General features: G+C 34.7%; 4 protein-coding genes across 4 annotated transcripts; all 4 read right to left on the reverse strand.

The window, feature by feature from the left end:
- Positions 1-134: 134 nt before the first annotated feature.
- Positions 135-8,742, reverse strand: LOC139100372 (uncharacterized). Its single transcript, XM_070652989.1, has 8 exons — positions 8,311-8,742; positions 7,585-7,756; positions 7,234-7,530; positions 6,632-7,018; positions 2,023-2,411; positions 1,570-1,741; positions 1,220-1,516; positions 135-1,100 (listed from the first exon to the last, which is right to left on the reverse strand). The coding sequence occupies exons 1-8, from the start codon at positions 8,685-8,687 to the stop codon at positions 678-680; spliced, it is 2,514 nt and encodes an 837-aa protein (XP_070509090.1). The 5' UTR covers positions 8,688-8,742; the 3' UTR covers positions 135-677.
- On the reverse strand, positions 3,109-5,593 carry LOC139100079 (uncharacterized). The gene is made up of 4 exons (XM_070652673.1): positions 5,161-5,593; positions 4,857-5,028; positions 3,659-3,955; positions 3,109-3,596 (listed from the first exon to the last, which is right to left on the reverse strand). The coding sequence occupies exons 1-4, from the start codon at positions 5,535-5,537 to the stop codon at positions 3,198-3,200; spliced, it is 1,245 nt and encodes a 414-aa protein (XP_070508774.1). The 5' UTR covers positions 5,538-5,593; the 3' UTR covers positions 3,109-3,197.
- Positions 8,743-11,759: 3,017 nt separating the features above from the next.
- Hip14 (palmitoyltransferase Hip14) lies at positions 11,760-18,391 on the reverse strand. Its single transcript, XM_070652698.1, has 6 exons — positions 18,040-18,391; positions 15,335-15,916; positions 14,605-14,846; positions 13,302-14,137; positions 12,310-12,618; positions 11,760-12,242 (listed from the first exon to the last, which is right to left on the reverse strand). The coding sequence occupies exons 2-6, from the start codon at positions 15,615-15,617 to the stop codon at positions 12,026-12,028; spliced, it is 1,887 nt and encodes a 628-aa protein (XP_070508799.1). The 5' UTR covers positions 15,618-15,916; positions 18,040-18,391; the 3' UTR covers positions 11,760-12,025.
- A 1,003-nt stretch (positions 18,392-19,394) lies between these two features.
- Positions 19,395-21,421, reverse strand: LOC139100374 (uncharacterized). The gene is made up of 2 exons (XM_070652990.1): positions 21,322-21,421; positions 19,395-21,123 (listed from the first exon to the last, which is right to left on the reverse strand). The coding sequence occupies exons 1-2, from the start codon at positions 21,330-21,332 to the stop codon at positions 19,395-19,397; spliced, it is 1,740 nt and encodes a 579-aa protein (XP_070509091.1). The 5' UTR covers positions 21,333-21,421.
- Between the last annotated feature and the right edge of the window lie 158 nt (positions 21,422-21,579).

A 21,579-nucleotide genomic window follows, 5' to 3' on the forward strand; every position in this document is an offset into this window, starting at 1 on the left:
GAAATCTCTATAATTCAGATCCATTTAAGTACTGTAAATTCTAGATTCTGATGAAAACCTGCACAATTAACCGAAAAATAAAATAGGAAAACAAAGCAAAATGTCAACAAAAATGACATCACAACACAGGCTAATGAACCTTTCAAAAATTCTCACGAGAGATTCTTTATTATTTGTAAAATTTTTTGAGCGAATATTTTGCATGTGTATATGAGTCTGTATGGATCATTGCTGAATAGCACAAATTGGATGATGTACATCAGGCTGGCGTGGATCTGACTTGATGCCTTACAGGCAAAGAGACCGTGGTTTTAGGTATCAAAGGGGTCGTTCTAAATTGATCCTAAATTGGCAAGTGAAAGGCAGCGATAGAGCCAGTTTCCGGCGACTCCTGTGGGAGGTCATGGATGACAGTTGATCTGTACGACCAGCAGAGTAAGTAAGTAAGTGGTATTTCTGTACCATGAAAGCTTTCTCTTTGCCTGTTAGGGTTGACGCCTACTTGATGCTTGACTAGTTGTGCTATTCAGGATCAGAGTTCCCAAACAGTCATCTATGACAGGCAAAAAACGTACAAATTCATGATAATTTGTATGGTTTTTCCTTACAAAACCTTACAAATTATCAAGAAATTGTACGGTCATTGCCTGTCACAGGCGCCTGTTTTGCAGCTCTACTCAGAATTGTGTTAAGTCAGTCTTATTATCCGTCAAATATCCTTTATGCAAGAACATTTCCAGCTCATTCCTAATAACCCTCTTGTATCTTTCATTCCTGAATATTTTGCATCTCAGATCCTTCATTCCACCTGCCATATCCTCAGGTATTAATGTACTTAAATCAAATATTATGAATGGATACAACAGCAATCCATTGTGGACACGCAAATGTCCATTTTTCATCATTTCAACTTGAAGATCAAGCAGCGATGGTGGCTGCTTGAGGTAACCGAACTTTGTGAGGGCTTCGATGAATTGTTCATGGTAAATGTAGAGGAATTCATCATATCGAGTGATGCGATCTTCATCAGATACAAAATTGTAGAGAGTGTAGATGAGGTCTATAGCTGGAGATCCATAGACGCAAATTTGGAAGTCAAGCTGGAATGAAAATTCGAGTTTTGTGAATTGATATAGGGCAGGCGTGACTCAGGCATGATACCAGATCTGAAATAAATCCGACATCAAGTCAGAGTCAGACCTGACATCCAATCACCTACCATCATAAAATCTTCAATCTTTCCATCGTCCTTACTAATTTTATACAGCATGTTCTTAAAATGGAAGTCTCCATGATTCAGGACATTAATTGCATTTGGACTAGAACTAGGTAAGTAAGTTTTTAGTGCCTTTTTTAGAGCGACTTCCTTGAACTTCTCAATCGGTTTTAGGTATTTTTCAAATCCATCCCAGCTAGACATGGTACTTAGCAGAGCTTCATATCCATCGCCAAACATTTTTTCGGAATTTTTGCCTAATTTGAAGATGCAGGAGTCGAAGGTTGTGGCATCGATTTTCTGGAATGAAGGGTTTTGTTAGGGACAAAACCTCAAAATACCAAATTACTCACCTTCTCATCTTGTAGATAATATCCAGCAGCATGAAATTTTGCTAATCTCTTCACAATCATCTTGGATATTTCAAAGTCTTCATGAATTGATGGAATCATTGTATCGAATCCATTAACTTTGACATCTTCAAGCATTATGACTGGCTTTGGTGTCATTGTGTAGTAGATTAACCTGCAATGTATAATGTATGAGGCGATTAAATCGGTCCATAATTCAGCAACAGGTCAGTGTGTCTCTGAAGGTTTCTAGATGTGACTCTCTGGATTAAAATTACATTAGTCAGATTCACGCTTTCTTGGACCTAGATTTAATCCAAATCCGGATCCATTTCCGAGTTATGTCGGCTTGTGACTGGATTTTCGATCGACTAATCGACTTTATTCTATTCTGATTTAGACTTCAGCTTCTAAATCTCATCCAAAACACATCAACACCTACCACAAATTACTCACTTGGGACACATGACATCCTCATATCCAGCACCACTAACCAGCTCCTGAATCTTCACCAACACCTCTGTATAAGCCGCAATCTCTGTATCATACAAGGTTGTATCTTGCAAAATCTCCATATCCGGCAAATCCACATTAACTGGTTGTGTCTTGATAATCACCGACATTTCCTTCTCATCTTTTGAGTATTTTGATGTAAATTTTATGGCTGCACGATACACAGCACTTGCGAAATTTTCACCTGGTTTGGTTGCTGCCTTGATGTCGAAGCTGGTGACTTTTGCTTTTGGATCGGACACATAGCTTTGGATTGCTTTGTCAAATAGGTCTTGGTCTAGCCATGGAGATATTGTTTTACCCCAGTGATATGCATCCATTGGAATTGGAATTAAGAATTATTTTGACTAAAAATTGAGGAAAAACACCAACTAAACTGCAAAATGAAATGTTTTTTTCGGTCTGATTTTCTCAGAATGTTGTGCGTTCATGTGTGTTGGAGTGAATATAAATATCTCAAAAAACGAAAACGTTGATGATAATTACAATGATGATGATGATGATGATTATTATAGGTTTTATTAAGCTGTGAAGATAAAAGCATGACTGGAATATAAATAAATATTATTCTCATGGTAAACAGGTAAACATTGAATATAAGCTGAGTCACTGCTGCAATGGAAGAGGGGATATTAAGGAGAAGAAGTAAAGGATTCTTTAAGATCCTAACCCAACCTCTTTTCTTTGCTTTCCTCATTTTGGCGATTCTCTTTTCGAACTAAGGGGGAATGACTAGGCAGGGGATGAGACAAAGGAGGAGACAAAGGAGGAGACAAAGGAGGAGACAAAGGAGGAGACAAAGGAGGAGGCCAAGGAGAGGACAAGGAAGGAGGAAGAGGACATTAGAGAGGGAAGGAGACAATGAAGTGGGGGGGGGACAGTTAAAGGGAAGGGGACAAGCCAATAAGAAGGAGACAGGAGAGGGGGAAGGAAACAAGGCAATTGGAAGGTTACAACAGAGATCGAAGGGACAAGATGGCTTAGCAGTTGAGGGTATCGAATCAAATAATGAGTGAACAGCCCCATAACTCATTTTTGTTCATTTTCTTTCACAATTCATCCATTTATTCATCATTAAATTCCACTTATTACACATATTACTTCACTTCCTCACCACCTCAATTCCCCAAATACCCCTTCATCAAATAATAATCCAATTCCTTCTTAGCTGTTTTCCTAAATCTCTCATTATTATAAACTTTAATAGCCATTCCTTTCATTCCATCTGCCATATCCTCAAGTGTCAATGACGTCATATCAAAGATCAAGAATGCATATGGCATCAAGACATAATGTGCCTGGAAATTTCCATTTTTCATCATCTCAACTTGAAGATCAAGCAATGATGGTGGCTGCTTGAGGTAACCGAACTTCTTGAGAGCTTCAACATACTGTTCGTGGTATGTGTAGAGGAACTCGTCGTAGCGTGCAATGCGATCCTCGTCTGAGACGAAATTGTAGAGAGTGTAGATGAGGTCGATGGCTGGGGATGCGTATGTGCAGATTTGGAAGTCGAGCTGGAAAGGAAGTGATTTTTAGGGGCTTTTTTAGCATATAAAGGACAAGGACTATCATTTACCATCATAAAATCCTCAAAACCTTCACCTTCCTTCCTCATCTTGTACATCAAGTTCTTCATCAGGAAGTCACCATGATTTAAGACATTCCATGCTCCAGGTCCGGAATTTGGTGTGTATGTCTTCATGTTCTTCTCCAAAAAGACATCCTTAAAGTGCTTGACTGGTTCAACGAGTTTCTCAAATCCATCCCATTCAGGCATAACTGTTGTAAGATATTCATATGAACTCATGCTGATTAATTTTGCCATGTCACTGAATTGGAAGATTGTTGAATTGAAGTATGATGCGTCGATTTTCTGGGAATGTTAAGACAAATATTAAGACAATTGTTAAGGCCCGAAAGACGGCATTCGATCGATGTGACTACGGCAGGGTGCCGGAGTTGATTTAAATGGTCATGGTCATTCGGTTAGTTGGGAAACCTCATATGCTTGTGAGATATTCATTTTTGCGTAGAAATGGCCAAAAATTCCAATTCCGACATACTCGACTCTAGCCTAAAGCTGAATCACATGGAATCTTGTGTAGGTCCAGTGTTACGCTGGTCTACAATCAGATTTTCGGTTACTTCAATCTCGCGAGACTTCAGAGCTGCCAATTCTTATCTCCCAGAAAGTGTTACACCATGTGAGATGGGAATAGACACCTCTGAAGGCACACAACATAAAAATTATCAAATATCCGGCACCAATCAATAGTAACCTTAACTCCAACCCAGATTTGATGAGATTCTACTTAAACCAGAGGCAAGAGTCTGTCTGAGGCAGAATTTTTGGTTATTTCTGCGTTATTTGTCTTCTGGACAGAATAGACGCAAAACAGATGGTTTTTCGCAATTAACACAAGTCTGTTAATCGATTAAAAATTCAGCCTTGAGTCGATGTGAGTCAGACTTGCTTGTACGAGTGTCCTTGTCCGAATTCAAACTAAATTCAGAATTAAGACTGAGTCAAGTCGGTCTGGTGATGAATTCTGAATCAATTGACCGACTTATACTGGATATTGGGTAGAAAAGGCTGAAGTATGATTCCTTAATTGGATCCTGCATTGGGGAAATGCATCAAAGAATCCAGTCAACTTAAGACTGTCCCATCAAGCCGCAATATGTCCATATATGCTCAAACCATGGACAATCCGGAAATATTGACTCATACCCTCAATAGCCAATCAAAATTGATCATATCAATCATACTTTACCTGCTCATCCTGAAGATAAAACGATGCAGCATGAAATTTAGCCAAATACTTAACAATCAACTTCGATAGCTCAAAATCTTCATGAATTTTCATAATCACAGTATCAAATCCATTGACAGAAACATCCTCAAGTATTATGACTGGTTTTGGAGTCATTGTTTGATAAATTAATCTACAATCAGAGAAGCATATGATAAGCAATTAAAGCCGTGCATGCGTCACAGATTACACAATATGTCCCCATGCGGAACTGATAAAGATTTTTGCTGATATGACTATAATGTGTAGTCAGAACTGCACTTACTTTGGTCCCATAACATCCTTATATCCAACAGACGTAATCAGCTCTTGGACACGCCCTAAAATATTTGTATAGACTCCAATTTCAGTCTCAAATAATGTCGTATCCTTTAAATGTGCCATAATTGGTAAATCGACAGTCACTGGCTGTGTCTTGACAATAACCGACAGTTCCTTGACATCTTTTGAATATTTTGATGTAAATTTTATGGCTGCACGGAACACGGCACTTGCCATATTTTGACCTGGCTGGAGTGCCGGCACTAATTCGAAGCTGTTGACCTTGGCTTGTGGATCGGCTTCGTAGTTTTGAATTGCTTTGTCAAACAGGTCCTGATTAAGCCATGATGGAATTTCTTTGGTAAAGTCAACTGCGTCCATAATTTGCGAAATTATTCAGGAACAGCCACAAATGCAACAGCTCAAAATACACTGAGCTGAAAAGTTCTCAAAATTTACTTTTATTTCTCATTTTTTTGAGAGGAACTGAGTAAATTGAGAGAACCGGCGATGCGCGAGACATATGCGATGATGATACAGTTAACCGGCTGAATTAGATGATGTTAATGACTGGTTTTGTATACAAAATAATTTTCATAAAAATAGATTCAATTTTTTTGAAGGTCAGTTTGATGATTTCATTAAAATTTTTGGGTCTGCGTGTGACGAAAAATGAATTTTTTTTTATATAAATTTTGTGTGATGATTTGCAAGAAATGTGATGGTGCTGCATGTGGCTGATTATTAGAATGATGATGATCTGCAGAAAATTGTTGGTTTTATTAAGAATTGTGTCAAGTATCCTGCCAATCATAGGGCACTGACTACTCCGGGGTCGACTTGATTCTGTCCAGAAGTCAACTTGACTCTGCCTTGAAGTCAACTTGACTCTGTCCTGGGGTAGACTCTACACTGCACCAGAGTCGACTTGACTCTAATTTAGGGTCAACTTGACTGAGCTTCAGGGTTGACTTGACTCTGGCCTAAGTTTGACTTGATTCTGCTTCGGGAACAACTTGACTCTACCATTGAGTTCGAATTGACACTGCCTTGAAGTCAACTTGACTCTGCCTTGAAGTCAACTTGACTCTGCCTTGGGAGTCGACTTGACTTTGCCTTTGAGTTCGACTTGACACTGCTCTGGGGGAGGGGGACTTATTTTGCCCCGTGAATGACTTTACTTTGGTCTAGGTTTGACTTGACTCTGCTCTGTGTTCAACTTGACTCTGCAAAAGTGTCAACTTGACGGTGTCCTGAGGTCAACTTGACTTTATCCTTGGTTCAACTTGACTCTGACCCAGAACCACGATGTTATGAGCCCAGAGTCATGCCACTTATGCTACTCATCAATAAAATACAAAATGACTCAATTTTAATTTTCAAAATTTAATTTTTTATTAAAAAACATTTAAATTTAAGTCCAAAATTCCAATTTTCCCACATCAATCCCCAAAGTCAACTCTCTAATTCCCCAAAAATCCCTTATTCAAGAACCTCGGCAAGTCATCTTGTAGCACTTTCTTAAATCTCTCATTCTGATAAGCTCTAGTCTTAAATGTCGTAGATCCACCAGTAAAATCTTCCGGTGTTAAAGTACTCATATCAAAAATAAGGAACGGAAACATAAAAAGTCCATTTTGTGCCTGTAAATTTCCATTTTTAAGCATCTCAACTTGAAGATCAAGCAATGATGGTGGCTGCTTGAGGTAACCGAACCTTTTTAGGGCTTCAACAAATTGTTCGTGATAAGTTGCAAGTAGTTCATCATACCGGGTGTAGCGGTTCTCGTCAGACACGAAGTTATGGAGGGTGTAAGTCAAGTCAATTGCTGGTGATGCATAGACGCAAATTTGGAAGTCAAGCTGGAATGGAAATTGGAGTTTTGTGAATTGATCCAGGGCTGGTGAGGCTCTGACATGTTGCCAGACTCTGGCACATCAAGTCAGAGTTGCCAGACTGGGTCCAAGTCACAGTTGGTGTCCCATGGTGCCTCAACTTAGTGTCAAGTCACAGTAGGTGTCCCAGGGTCTGACAACATGTCACAGTCACCCCAAGCCTGACCTCCCCATGTCCTTACCATCAATATATCCTCAACCTTTCCATCATCCTTATTCATCTTATACAGCATGTTCTTATAATGAAAGTCACCATGATTCAGGACATTAAAGGCACCAGGACCTGTATTAGGTGAGTAAGTCTTCAATGCCTTCTCCAAGAAGCATGTCTTGAACTTCTGAATGGCTTCAATGTATCGCTCATATCCACCCCATTTGGACATCTCTTCAGTCAATAATTCAAAGCTGTCCGCAAACATCATCTCAACCATATTTTCGAACTTGAAGATGCATGTGTCGAAGGGTGTTGCGTCGATTTTCTGTAAAGACATGCTAAGTCATAGAATTTTGGGTATCTAAGCATCAAAACATACATTTTCATCCTGTAAGTAGAATCCAGCTGCATGATGCTTAGCTAATCGTTTGACGATCATCTTAGAGACTTCAAAGTCTTCGTGCATTGTGTGGATCATTGTGTCAAATCCATTGCTGCTGACATCTTCAAGTATTATGACTGGCTTTGGTGTCATGGTCTCGTAGATCAATCTGGAAGAATTTGATAAAATTAGTAATCTTGTGTCTTGTTGTCGATGTCATGTCGCTTGTGTCATGTGACATGTGTCATGTATCTCTATTGTTTCTTGTGTCTATTGTGTTTCTTGTGTCTCTTGTGTCTCTTGTGTCTCTTGTGTCTCTTGTGTCTCTTGTGTCTTTTGTGACTCTTGTATCTCTTATGTCGTCTTGTATCTCTTATGACGTCATGTGTCTCTTATGTCTCTTGTGTTTCTTGTGCCTTTTTTATGTCTCTTATGTCGTCTTGTGTAACTTGTGTCTCTTGAGTGCCTCTTGTGTCTCTTGTGTCTATTGTGTCTTGTGACACAGAACTACAAACTACAGTCTGTGATTTTAAAAAGCACTTCAAAATTTCATACAAAATATGTTTTGTTAATCACAATGACGCATTGTAGTTTCAAGTCATCGCATTATTATCGCAGCTTGACAATATCTTGCGTACTTAGAGATGATAAGGCGTATTTGATAAGACAAACTTTGAGCATAAATGTCAGAATTTCCCTGATGTGAATCAATAATCAACTTACTTAGGGCACATGATGTCGTTATATCCAACGGAAGTGATCAGTTCCTGAATCTTATCCAGCACCTTCGTATAAACTGCAATTTCAGTCTCAAATAATGTCGTGTCCCGCATGTGATCCATTCCAGGTAGATCCACATTAACTGGCTGTGTCTTGATGATCACCGACATTTCCTTCTCATCTTTTGAGTATTTTGATGTGAATTTTATGGCTGCACGGAACACAGCACTTGCGAAATTTTCACCTGGTTTTGTTGCTGCCTTGATGTCGAAGCTGGTGACTTTGGCTTGTGGATCGGATTGGTAGCTGCGAATTGCTTTGTCGAACAGCTCTTGGTTGAGCCATGTTGGAACTTCCTTAGCAAAATTTAATGCATCCATTTTTGACAAAATATGTGACTAGTCTGAAAGATCAACGCGAACTGAACAGCCTGAACAACTCACGCTTTTTATTGTTGAATGACAATTTTTGGTTGTATTGACATATGTGAAGCATAAGCACACAGACGTAATAAATCTTTTATTAAACAAAATACAATGGTAAATAAGATAAATATTGACAGAGAGCTTGCTGAATTTTACTCAGAGAGGATAGCTTGTGTGTCATGGCAGTGGTAAAAATCACGGTAATACCATATTTGGTAATTTCTAATTTCTTCGGCCTTCTGTTTCTTTCGTGTCTTTGATATTCTGTCTTATTGGTCTTTGGTATCTTCGGTTTTCGGGCTTCGGGTCTTCTTCAGTGATCTTCGGTTTTCTTCAGTCTTTTTCGGTCTTCTTCGACAATCTTCGGTATTATTCAGTGTTATTCGGTCATCTTCGGTCTTCTTCGGATCTTCTTTGGCCTTTTTCGGTACCAGTCGATATTCTTTTGTATTTTTCAGTCTTCTTCGATCACAATCGGTTTTCTTAGATTTTCTTCGGGTCTTCTCCGGCTTTATTCGATCTTCTTCGATCTTTTTCGGCTTTCTTCGATCATTTTCGGCTTTATTCGGTCTTCTTCGTTATTTTTTGAGATTCTTTGGTATTCTTCGGTCTAATTCGGTCTTCTTCGGCATTCTTCGGCCTTCCTCGGTCTACTTCGGATTTATTCAGTCTTTTTTTGGTCTTTTTAGGGTTTTCTTCGGTAATATTCGGTATTCTTCGGACTTTTTCGGTCTTATTTGATATTCTTTGGACTTCTTCGTTATCTTCGTTCTATTCCGGAATTCTTCGGTATTCTTCGGTCATCTTCGGTATTCTTCGGTATTCTTCGGTCTTTTTTTATATTAATCGGTCTTCTTCGGATCTTCTTCGGTCTTCTTCGGGCCATCTTCGGTATTCTTCGGCCCTCTTCGATCTTTAGCTTCTCTCTTGTCAGTTAAAATCCGACAGCATTGATTGTAACCTTGCAAAATGTTCCTCAATCTCCCTAATCTTCCCATTCAACCTTCTAAATGCGACATTCTTAACATTTTCATTAATGTTCCTCTTAACAATTGCAAAAATCATCATGGATGTCTGTTTGATGTTTTTCATACTTCTGTGAATTGCTTCATTCATGTCCTTTAAATCTCTATGTGGACACTGCATTTTGACGGTTTTTATGACTTCTTGGACGTCTGACAAACTGTCGATGGCACTTTCATCGATGCAGAAGTTGTTCCTTAACCTCAAATCAGTCAGCTTTGTCAAATAATCAAAAACATTGGAATTAATGTAAAAAATTAAATTATTTGATAAAATTATGGATTTTAATCTATTGTTAAAGTTGAACAGTCCTTTTGGAAGTTCCTCAATTAAGTTCTCAGACAGGCAAAAATGAGTCAAATTGTGGAAAGGCATCAAGTTATGCTGACTAATCCTCCTCAATGAACTGTTCCTGATCGTCAATTCTTGAAGATTTTTGAACATTTTTTCAAGTCCAAATGGGAAAATTTGAATATTTTTGTGGTAAGCATAAAAGCAGGTCACATTCTTGTTGGACATTGATGTTTTGTGATGTCCAGTGACATTTTTGATGACTGCTGATTCTCCTGAGTCGATGTTGAGGTCATTGAGGACGGTGCATTGGTAGATTGAGGATGGAATTTGATGATATGGATAGTCGAATTTGCATTCAATTAGGGTTGATAGGGTCAAGTTGAGGAATGAAAATAGGATCAAAATTGATGAGCTGAAAGTTGAGAAAAAAATTGAAAAAATTTGAAAAATTGAAATTTAAAAAAATTGAAATTTAAAAAAATAAAATTTAAAAAAATTTTAAAATTTAGAAAATTAAAATTAAAAAAAAAAATAAAAAATTTAAAAAATAATTAAAAAATTTAAAAAAATTCAGAAAATTGAAAAAATTGAAAAATTTAAATAAGTTGAAAAAAATTTGAAAATTTAAAAATCATGAATTTAAAATTTTAAAAAAATAAAAATAAAAATTTAAAAAATTAAATAAAAAAGAGAAATTTTAAGATTTTTAAATTTTTTTAGCCTTTTAATAAATTTTATTTAAAAATACTTACAACATTTTAAAATTGAATAAATTTTGAATTTTTTTAATCAAGTTTTCCTTTATTTTTATTTGCAAAATAACACAAACTAGTTTGAAATGAGTGAAATTTCCACACTTTATATACTTTTTATTCCAAAAGTTATAAGGAATTTCATCATTTCAACTATATAACTTCTGTTTTTCATTTGAAATAATGTCAGATTTTGTTCTATTTCGTCAGTTGATGCTGATAAATCTATAGACGTATAGATGCAATAACTAGTTATGCTTAGTCACAAGCATGTAGGTTCATTAACTGGGATTTCCTTAAGTTCATACTTAATGTAGAGTCTTTGTAGAGTCTTGATGAAATGTTGAAGAAATCGGAACTGATTAAATATGGAAGGAAGTATTATATGATTTATAAAACTTATATTTTAATAAATTTAAAAATTCAAAAAAAATTAAAAAAAAAATTGAAAAATTTAAAAAAAAATGAGAAATTTAAAATAATTTGAGAAATTTAAAAAAAATTGGAAAAATTGAACAAAAAAATTAAAAATATAAAAAATTTAAATATTCAAAAAATTTGGAAAATTTATAAAATTTAAAAAGTTCATGGAAAGTTGATAAATTTTAAGAAATTGAAAAACTAAAAAAATTAAAAAATTAAAAAAATTAACAAACATTAAAAAACATTAAAAAATTTTTAAAATTTCAAAACTTTTTTTTAACATTTTTAATTTTTAATTTCAAAAAAATTTAAACAAAAATTAAAATTTAATAAAATATTGAAAAAACAAATTTTAAATTTTCTTGATTCTTATTTATTTATTTGCAATAAATCTGTACCTTATTCATACAATAATTTAAAAATAAAATTCAAATTAACTTAGAAGCATTTTTTCAATTTAAATTTTACCAAAAAAAAAACTTTCCTGATATTTTAAGAGAATTCAAATTATTTTCAAATTGGTACAAAATAAAAAACAAAAAATTTAACTTTAATTGTTTGATAAAATTGGATATAATGTCCATAAAAAAGCTCATTTTGCGACTAGATGTAAATAATTGAAATTTCATAACCTTAAAACTTAATAAACTTTTTTTTTTGTCTTTTTTTATTAATTTTAACAAAAATTGAAGCAATTTTTTCACATTTTTTTGAAATTTCAAAAATTAATTTTTTAAAAATGCAACAAAAGTTCAAAAATTTTCATTTCCTCTCGCCGACCCCACGTCCCCTCCTCTTCCTTCATACATATTGATAATTGTCCGTCGCCCTCAGCAGTGGCTCAACCTCAACCGAATCCTTGTTGTCATTGTCAAAATCCGACCAGAAGAATGTCAACCAGTTCTTATGCTGTGGCTTCACAAGTCCGAACAGTTTGCACTCGAAGAAGTCGACCAAGTTCTTCCATGGACCTCGGTCAAATGGCGATTTACCTCCTTTAGCTATAAAGTGACGGTACCTAAAATGACAAAAGCACATTCCAGTCAGGATAAAGTCATCAAATCCACCACATCCAACACCCTCACCTGTCCCTATTCATCCTCTCATTCGTCGTCATTCCCAAACACACAATCTGATATTTTTGACATATTAACAATATTGTAACCCAAATAAAGTGCAAACTAGCATTGAGCATGATCCATCCGACCCACGGCGTGCAGGAATTTACAATCAAAAGAGCTGCCCATAGTCCGTCTTCGTAGATGATTCCACAGTTTGATGAGTAGTATATGAAGCCTCCATACATCATCCATGAGCACATGATGATCAGCATGAGGAGAAATCCAATGAAATGTATGTGATTTTTGGCGCCAATGCAGTTGCCGACCCATGGGCTGGAAATGGAAGAAAAATTGGAATTTGAAATTTTTAACGGATTTTAGAAATTTGAATTTATAACGGTTTTTAAAAATTCAAATTTTACGGGTTTACAAAATTTGAAAAAATTTCAAAATTTCAAAATTTCAAAAATTCAAAAATTCAAAAATTCAAAAATTCAAAAATTCAAAAATTCAAAAATTCAAAAATTCAAAAATTCAAAAATTCAAAAATTCAAAAATTCAAAAATTCAAAAATTCAAAAATTCAAAAATTCAAAAATTCAAAAATTCAAAAATTCAAAAATTCAAAAATTCAAAAATTCAAAAATTCAAAAATTCAAAAATTCAAAAATTCAAAAATTCAAAAATTCAAAAATTCAAAAATTCAAAAATTCAAAAATTCAAAAATTCAAAAATTCAAAAATTCAAAAATTCAAAAATTCAAAAATTCAAAAATTCAAAAATTCAAAAATTCAAAAATTCAAAAATTCAAAAATTCAAAAATTCAAAAATTCAAAAATTCAAAAATTCAAAAATTCAAAAATTCAAAAATTCAAAAATTCAAAAATTTAACGTTACTAAAATTTCAAATTTTGTAACGGTTTTTTAAAATTCAAATTTTGTACCGATTTTCAAAAATTCAAATTTTTAAACGCTTTTTCGAAATTCAAATTTGCAAAGTTTACTAAGGCTACTCACCAATGATGATCCAACCTCGCCACACACCGGTCACAAACACTACAATGCTTGGACCTAACCGGTCTTCTCACCAAACAAGCACTACAAAATGCCGATGGTTCAAATCCACTTCCACCTCTCTCGGACAACTCAATAATTGTTCTAAATCTCTGTTCCATAGTTGGTCTAATAACACCCGGATCACCACGCCATGACTTAAGAAAGAAATACCACAATCCACCGGAGGACATAAGGAATAAGAAAGTCGTTAATGCCGGCACAATAGGTGTAAAATAGACAAGCCACGTTATATAGAACCAAATTTTTGTTGCAAGATAAATACTAAGCGGTAACAATGTAAGTAAATGATCATCAAACATGATACGTCCAACAGTCGATGCAATAGCATAAAGACATCCACATAAGAATAATTTAATTATGAAATATGTATCAATTGAAATAATCATGCCGGTAATGTAGAAGAAGATGAATGGAAGTGACACCATTGTCCACCATTTGAGTCTTTTGTCCATTGATAATCTCACAAGGCAACGGCGACCGCGTTTAAGATTACTTTGTTGTTGCGTTAATTCCTTTACTTTATCCAATACTTTATCACTTATCCATACGGAACCGATATGTGCTTGAAGCATCTTAAGGGGCGTGTCACCGCGCATATTTGGAATGTCCATTGATGATTTCTCTTTTAGTACGAGAGTATTTATGGCTATTGTATTGCGTGCAAGTATCGCCCAATGGAGGGCTGTGTTGCCGTGCGTTGAGTCCATTAGGTTGGGATTGGCGCCGAGGGTTAGGAGGAGTCGAACTGGATCGAGGGCTTGCACTTTCCACGCGGCCTAAAATATAGAAATAAAATTAGTTTGAGCTACTTACATGCAAGTGAACTCTACTTGCATGCAAGTGAACTCTACTTGCATGCAAGTGAACTCTACTTGCATGCAGGTGAACTCTACTTGAATGCAAGTTAACTCTACTTGATTGCAAGTGAACTCTACTTGAATTCAAGTGAACTCTACTTGTATGCAAGTGAATCCTACTTGAATGCAAGTGAATCCTACTTGAATGCAAGTGAATCCTACTTGAATGCAAGTGAACTCTACTTGTATGAAAGTGAACTCTACTTGAATTCAAGTGAAATCTACTTGAATGCAAGTGAACTCTACTTGAATGCAAGTGAACTCTACTTGAATGCAAGTGAACTCTACTTGAATGCAAGTGAACTCTACTTGAATGCAAGTGAACTCTACTTGCATGCAAGTGAACTCTACTTGCATGCAAGTAAAAACCAATTCGAATTACTCACCCACATCAACGCAGTCATTCCACCCCGATCCCTCAAATCAGCATTAACACCTCTTGCTATAAAATAAGCAACAAGTGCTGTGTGTCCAAATTGAGCTGCCAAATGAATGCACGAACATCCTTCTGTATCTCTTAAACTAGGATCAGCACCAGCTTGCATTAACTGTACACTCGCCGACAAATGACCTTGTCGTGTTGCCCAATGTAGTGGAGTCGCATTGAGTTCACCTCCGACGGCATCGACTGAAAATGAAGAAATAATGTAAATAATTTTGGTAATTGATGCGGATAAATTTTGTGCAATTAATCATGTTAGAGGAGATGAATTAAAAATTTTTATAGCTTTTTTGGAGGTTGGTCAGTAAAATCAGAAGTCAAAGTTGGGGATTATGAGGAAGTTAGGGAGAATTTTTGTGAATTTTGGCATTTTTTAGAAGTCAACTTGACTTTTCGAGAGTCGAGTTGACTATTTCGGGAGTCAAATTGACTATTTCGGGAGTCAAGTTGACAATTTCGGGAGTCAAGCTGACTATTTCGGGAGTCAAGTTGACTTTTTCGGGAGTTCAAGTTAGTCAACTTGACCTTTTCATTAACTTGACTTCTTCAGTAGTCAACTTGACAAGTTTACTTGACTTTTTCAGCAGTCAAGTTGACTTTACTTTTCACACTCAAGTTGACTTGACTTTTTTTTACTGTCAAGTTGACTTGATCAAAAGTCAATAAATACTCACCAATTGCTCCCCGTTCCAGCAAATAACCAATAATATCCCTTCTATTGTTAATCGCTGCCCAATGCAGTAACGTCACCGTCTCACTATCTGGCTGATTTACATCCCATCCAGCTTCAACAAGCTCCCGTACCCTCGCAATTGCTCCATATTGTGTCGCTTTGACAATATCAAAACCTGAATAGTCATGTTCAATTGGAAGTGTTGAAGGTTCTTGTGATATAAGTGGATCTGGTCGATCTTGTTCTGCACATACACCGGCAGCTGCACATGTAGTTTGATACATTGTATTTGGAATTGGTTCTTTGGTTTGTTTGGTACTGGATTAATTAAGTCTAGACTACTTAAGACTACAGTTTATGAATGAGGTTAATGCTGTTTTGTTGATTCTTTTTGCTAATGCAGTCGTGGATTCGATGTTGACGTTGATGATGCTTGGATGCCTGGATTTTGGTAGATTCTTGGAGAATTTTCGATGTTTTTTGGGGAATTTCTTCTAATTTACGAATTTAATGCTAAATGCAGGGAATAATGGCTGAAGAGTTGAGTTCAGTTGATGTCTTGTTGGATGTTCAGGTGGAAAATCTAAAAGAAAATTTAATTTTTTGAGAACCGTTAAAAAATTTGAATTTTCAAAATCCGGTAAAAGATTTGAATTTTTGAAAATTTTTCAAAAAGTGAGAATTTTTTAAATTTTTTAAAAAATTTGAATTTTTAGAAACCGTTAAAAATTTGAATTTTAGAAAGATGTTAAAAAATTTGAAATTTCGAAATTTTTAAAAATTTGAAATTTCGAAATTTTTAAAAAATTCTAATTTCGAAATTTTTTAAAAAATTCTAATTTTTGAAAACCGTTAAAAAATTTGAATTTTAGAAAGACGTTAAAAAATTTGAATTTTTGAAAACCGTTAAAATTTGAATTTTTGAAAACAGTTAAAAATTTGAATTTTTCACGACCGTTAAATTTTCAAATTTTAATTTTTTTTTCTCAAATTACTTTAAATTGACAATTTTATTCAATTTCTTAGCCAAGTCTACTGCGATTGATCTAAATCTAAATTTCATTCAAATTCTTCTTAATTGTTCAAATCTCAATGTCGGAATTTGATATATAAAATTTCAATTTCGTTGACCTATTGGATTCAATACTGTCAATTAATGTCAAATCTTCAGTCAGCAAGGATATGCTTCTTATTATTTAAGGTATCAATGTCTGTAAATAGCATGTGGGTTGAGTTGTTGAATTGATTTGTGTGGGATTAAAGACTTTTCTGCTTAATTTGTCTCGATTTTCCTTTTTTTTATTTTTTTTTATAATTGAATGGATCTGAATCTTGAGTGGTATTTTTTTGGGAGATGATAAAAGAAGTTTGGATTTGAGGATTTAGATTTGGATTTATTTTTGTTATTAAAGTGAAATTATCAAAATTATTGATTTAAAATGTTAGAAAATAAATTCCAATTTTTCAATTTTTTTTAAATTTTTAAATTTTTTTTTAATTTTGAAATTTTTTTAATTTTTTTTTAAAATTTTCAAATTTTTTTTTATTTAAACTTTTTTTAATTTCTATTTTAAATTTTTAAATTTAAATTTTTAACTTTTTTTTGAAATTTTAAATTTATATTTTCAAATTTTTGAAACATTTATTTTAAAAGTTTTAATTTTTCAAATTGTTTTAAAATTTTTAACATTTTTAAAATTCAAATTCTTCTACCCTTCAATTAACATTTTCCATTATTATTGTCAAATCTCAAAGAAAAGAAAACTTTTTCCCAAATCGAAAATTTTTCAATATTTTTCTTTTTTTTATTTACTTTTTTTTCTTTTCCTTTTGTTGACTTTTTAGCTTGTCTGTAAATGCCAAAAAAATAAAGTTTTTTTTATTTTGCTTTGGATTTATTTTTTTATGGCTTTTTACTGTTTGGATTTATGAGTTCAAACTTGAAGGTAGCATTTTATTGATTAGTGTGGAATATTTGAAGTTTGTGAAATGAGTTCAAATTTTAAAAAATTGGAGGAATTTGTGTAAATATTCTTGAATTATTAAATGAAAATTTTAAATTTATAAAATTAAGTATTTTGAATTTTAAAATTAAAAATTTGAATTTTAAAATTAAAAATTTAAAAAAATTCAAATTTAAAAACTTAAAAAACTCTTAAAAATTTGAAAATTTAAAAAAATTAACAAAATTCAAATTTTGAATTTAAAAATTCAAAATAAAACCTTCTAAGATTTAAAAAAATAAAATTTCAGGAATAAAAATCTAAAAGAAGTTTACATTTGAAAATTAGAGATTAATTAAAATTTGAAAAAATAGTTAAATATTTTAAAAAAATTCAATTTTCAAATTTAAAATTTTAAAAAGTTCCAATTTTTAAATTTAAAAAATTAGAAAAATATGAATTTAAAAAATTAAAAATTTATAAAAAAATGAAATAAAAATTAAAATATTCAAAAATTCTTTTTTAAAATTGTCAATTTTTAATTAATTCAAATATTAAAAATCAAACAAATTTAAATTTCAAATTGAATGTCTTAACTAAAAATGAAAACAATTCACAAAATAAATTTAAAAATCCTTTAAAATTCCCCAAAAACTTCAAATTTAAAATTCCACTTTCAATTCCAATAATTCAAAATTCCGTTAATAAATAAAATCAATTAACAATAAAAATCACATGATGAATATTAATAAATTTTACTCACATTTAAAATTTTCATAATTTCAATAATTTTTCAACTTTTTTATATTTTTAATTCCTGATTCACAATCCACAAAATCGGCTCTAATTCATCAACTTTTTATCAACACAAAATCCTTATCAAGTTTTTTTTTATCTTTTTTTTCACTTGAATCACAAAAAAAAAGTTTTATTTTCACACAATTTTGTTTTCGGCAATTTTTCGACTTAATTTCATGGAACTTTTGACTAATTTTAACTAACTTTTGCGGAACTAACGGAAGTGCTGCAATTTTTGTGACTTTTTATGCAATTCTTTGCCTTTTTGAGGCCTAAAAACTAAATTTTTTCATTTTTTTTCGTCTACTTTTTTTTACTTTCGGTGTTGAATGAGAAATAACAATTTTTTTTTTACTTGACGTCTGTCAATTTTTGGTTTTTTTTGTGTCGACTGCCGATTGTCGAATTTTTTGAATTTATTTTGACCGTTATGACAATTTAGAAATTAAATTTGTTTTAAATTATTCTAATTTTAATTTTGGCATTTCTTGAATCAGAATTGCCCCTCTCAGACTATGCAGACTATGCACTATGCACATTGCCCACTTCCCCACTGCTTACTTCTTCACTTCTCCAATGCCCTCTTCCCTATGCCCTTTTGCAAACTGCCCACTTCCCGATTATCCACTTCCTGATTGCCCACTTCAGCCCCCCCCCCTGCCCTCTTCCCCACTGCCCACTTTCCTACTTTGCCCACTTCCCCACTTTGCTCATTTTCCCATTGCCCACTTCCCCATTGCCCACTTTGCCCACTTCCCCACTTTGCTCATTTCCCTATTGCCCTCTTCCCCACTGCCCACTTCCCCACTTTGCTCATTTCCCCATTGACCATTTTCCTACTTTACCCACTTCCCCACTTTACCCACTTCCCCACTTTACCCACTTCCCCACTTTGCTCATTTCCCCATTGCCCACTTCCCCATTTTGCCCACTTTCCTACTTTGCCCACTTCCCCACTTTGCTCATTTCCCCATTGCCCACTTCCCCATTTTGCCCACTTTCCTACTTTGCCCACTTCCCCACTTTGCTCATTTCCCCATTGCCCACTTCCCCACTGCCCACTTTCTCACTTCACCTTTTCTTCTTGAATCTTTGCCCAGTGCACATTTGCCCAGCACTCAACTTCAAGCTCTGCAATCAACTGCCCTAATAACGACGGTTAGTGAACTTACATTCATGAATTGCACAAAATCACAAAAAAGTGTGTATTTATTGGATTTACTCTACTTTTTGCGATAACTGCTATCATTTTGCGAACATTTGGAATTTACGGTCATTTTTATCAAAATTTTTTTATTCAATTTTCAATACAATATTAAGTCAGTCAATGCCAACATTATGTCCACGACCCATAAACATCTCCATCCTCGCCAATGTCTGCCTCACACCCCTAATAATCTGTTCCTTATATTTATACAGCGTCGTATCCGCAACTGGATTCAGCATAGAGTCCTTACACTCGTCCGTCAAGCACTCGTGCCTGTAATGCGACAGCTGTCCATCCTCACGGTCAACCTTAAAATTTTCACACCAATTCTTGTTGCTGTCATCAATGCACGAGAACGGGAAGTGATTATGGATGGTCAGCACCCGATCCATCCTTAAGAATGTCTTGGCATTTCCAGCATGTGGCGTAAAGTTTGCAGCACGAAAAATGTTGGACAAAAAGTAAAGATTTTTTGGAATTCCATTGATGGACATGAAGTTCTTGATCGGTGTCTTAAGCAGGAAGTAATGATTGTCGACTTGGAAGCTGTCAGGTAGTTTGTGCTGCTCCAGTGCCTTCCATGCTGTACGATTTATCAAGTCTGTCCAGTCATTGTCTTCTGGACGTAATGGAATGATGAATTCATCTGTGTCTATAGGCAGCATGAAGTCATAGCTGTATAGATTCTCATAAAATGTATCATGATAAGCTATAAGCTCATTTTGCATCCTTTGGTGCCAATTGTCCTTTTCTGGGAAGTCACTTGGGTACTTAATCAGCTTGACCTTAGCATATCCATCAGCCTCGTAGTACCGCAGGACATCCAACACATTTTTATGGACATTAAGGACCGAAAATTCAACTTTATTGGCACCTAAAATTTTGACAATTTCCAGCCATTCGATAATCTGCATGGATATATCCTGGACATAGTCAAGCTTCTTAACACTCACAATGAACTTTTTTTTGACTTGCGGACGCTTGTTCCTGACTTTCAGCAGGTTGTTGGCTGTATCACATTTATGCTCGACAATTGACACAAATTTTGGTACTTCCGGATGTGGATTACGACATGATATTAGGTACGGTGTGGCTCCTTTGCGATTCTCACCCCAACTTGGGTACCAAATGTATCGATATTCATAGACATCAGTGATGACTGGCTGACTGACGTTCCTGTACCAGAATTGACAGTAAGTTTTGACTTTTGGGAATAGGACGTCAATAAATCCAAGAATTCTGACAACAGGTGGACCGACTATGGCAATTCTGTCATCATAGTAGGCATTGTAGAGGTAGAAGGTGCCATTTGAGGTTTTAGTGACTTGCCAGTATGTGTCGGTGATGTTTAAGTCTGTTGCGATGTCTATTTGAGGGCATGTCTTGGGGGAAGTGGGTGGCGTGGTTGAATGGGGTATGGGGGTAGCCTTGGGGGTAGCCTTGGGGGTAGCCTTAGGAGTAGTCGTGGGACTAGCCGTGGGACTAGATTGACTGTCTGTAGAAGGCTGCTTGTCAGTTTTAGCCTGATTCTGCACATTCTGTTGACTTGTGGCTTCAACTCTAAGATTCTCAACTCCTTTCTCATCCTTAATATCTCCCTCTGACTCCTTTGACACCTCAGATAACCCCTTAAGCTTCATTGACTCCGGCACATGAAATTCAGACCCAAAATCATGCTGACTAACTTGATTTTGATATTTAATTGATATAGTTTGATCAGTTGATGAGATAGAAACGAGAATCACGTATAGGAGCAGTAGTAAGCCTAGGATTATGATTGGAATTTTTTTGTTGCATTTTGGTGGCTTGATGGTTTGGTCTAGTGACAAAAGGGCGGGTTTTCTGTGGATTTGAAGGAAAATTGAGCTTGATTCATATTTGAAGTCAAGTCAGATAGTCAAGTCACAGTCATGTCACAGTCATGTCACAGTCATGTCTCAGTCAAGTCACAGTCATGTCACAGTCATGTCACAATCATGTCACAATCATGTCACAGTCATGTCACAGTCAAGTAAAAATTTAATTTGAAAATTTCCTCACTTTTTCATCATTTTTTATCCGTCTCCAAAAACTATTCAGCACTGCCGTTCACCATCCGCTACCTTTTTAAAACTATTTCGCTCAATGTTATATGTCCGAGTATCCAAAAATCACTGAAAATTCATTATCACTACATATATCTGGTAAACAATGTAGTTACCCTTTATCAGAAATTGGTTGCGTTCGATAGTAAAACGTGTAAGGCTTTGTCTAGGGCTTTTAAAGATTTTGTCACTTTTACTGATAAGAAATTTTCAT

Source organism: Chironomus tepperi, unplaced genomic scaffold (genome assembly GCF_022539635.2).
Source record: "Chironomus tepperi strain 1889 unplaced genomic scaffold, CSIRO-AGI_Ctep_v1 contig_58, whole genome shotgun sequence".
NCBI classification, from domain to species: domain Eukaryota; kingdom Metazoa; phylum Arthropoda; class Insecta; order Diptera; family Chironomidae; genus Chironomus; species Chironomus tepperi.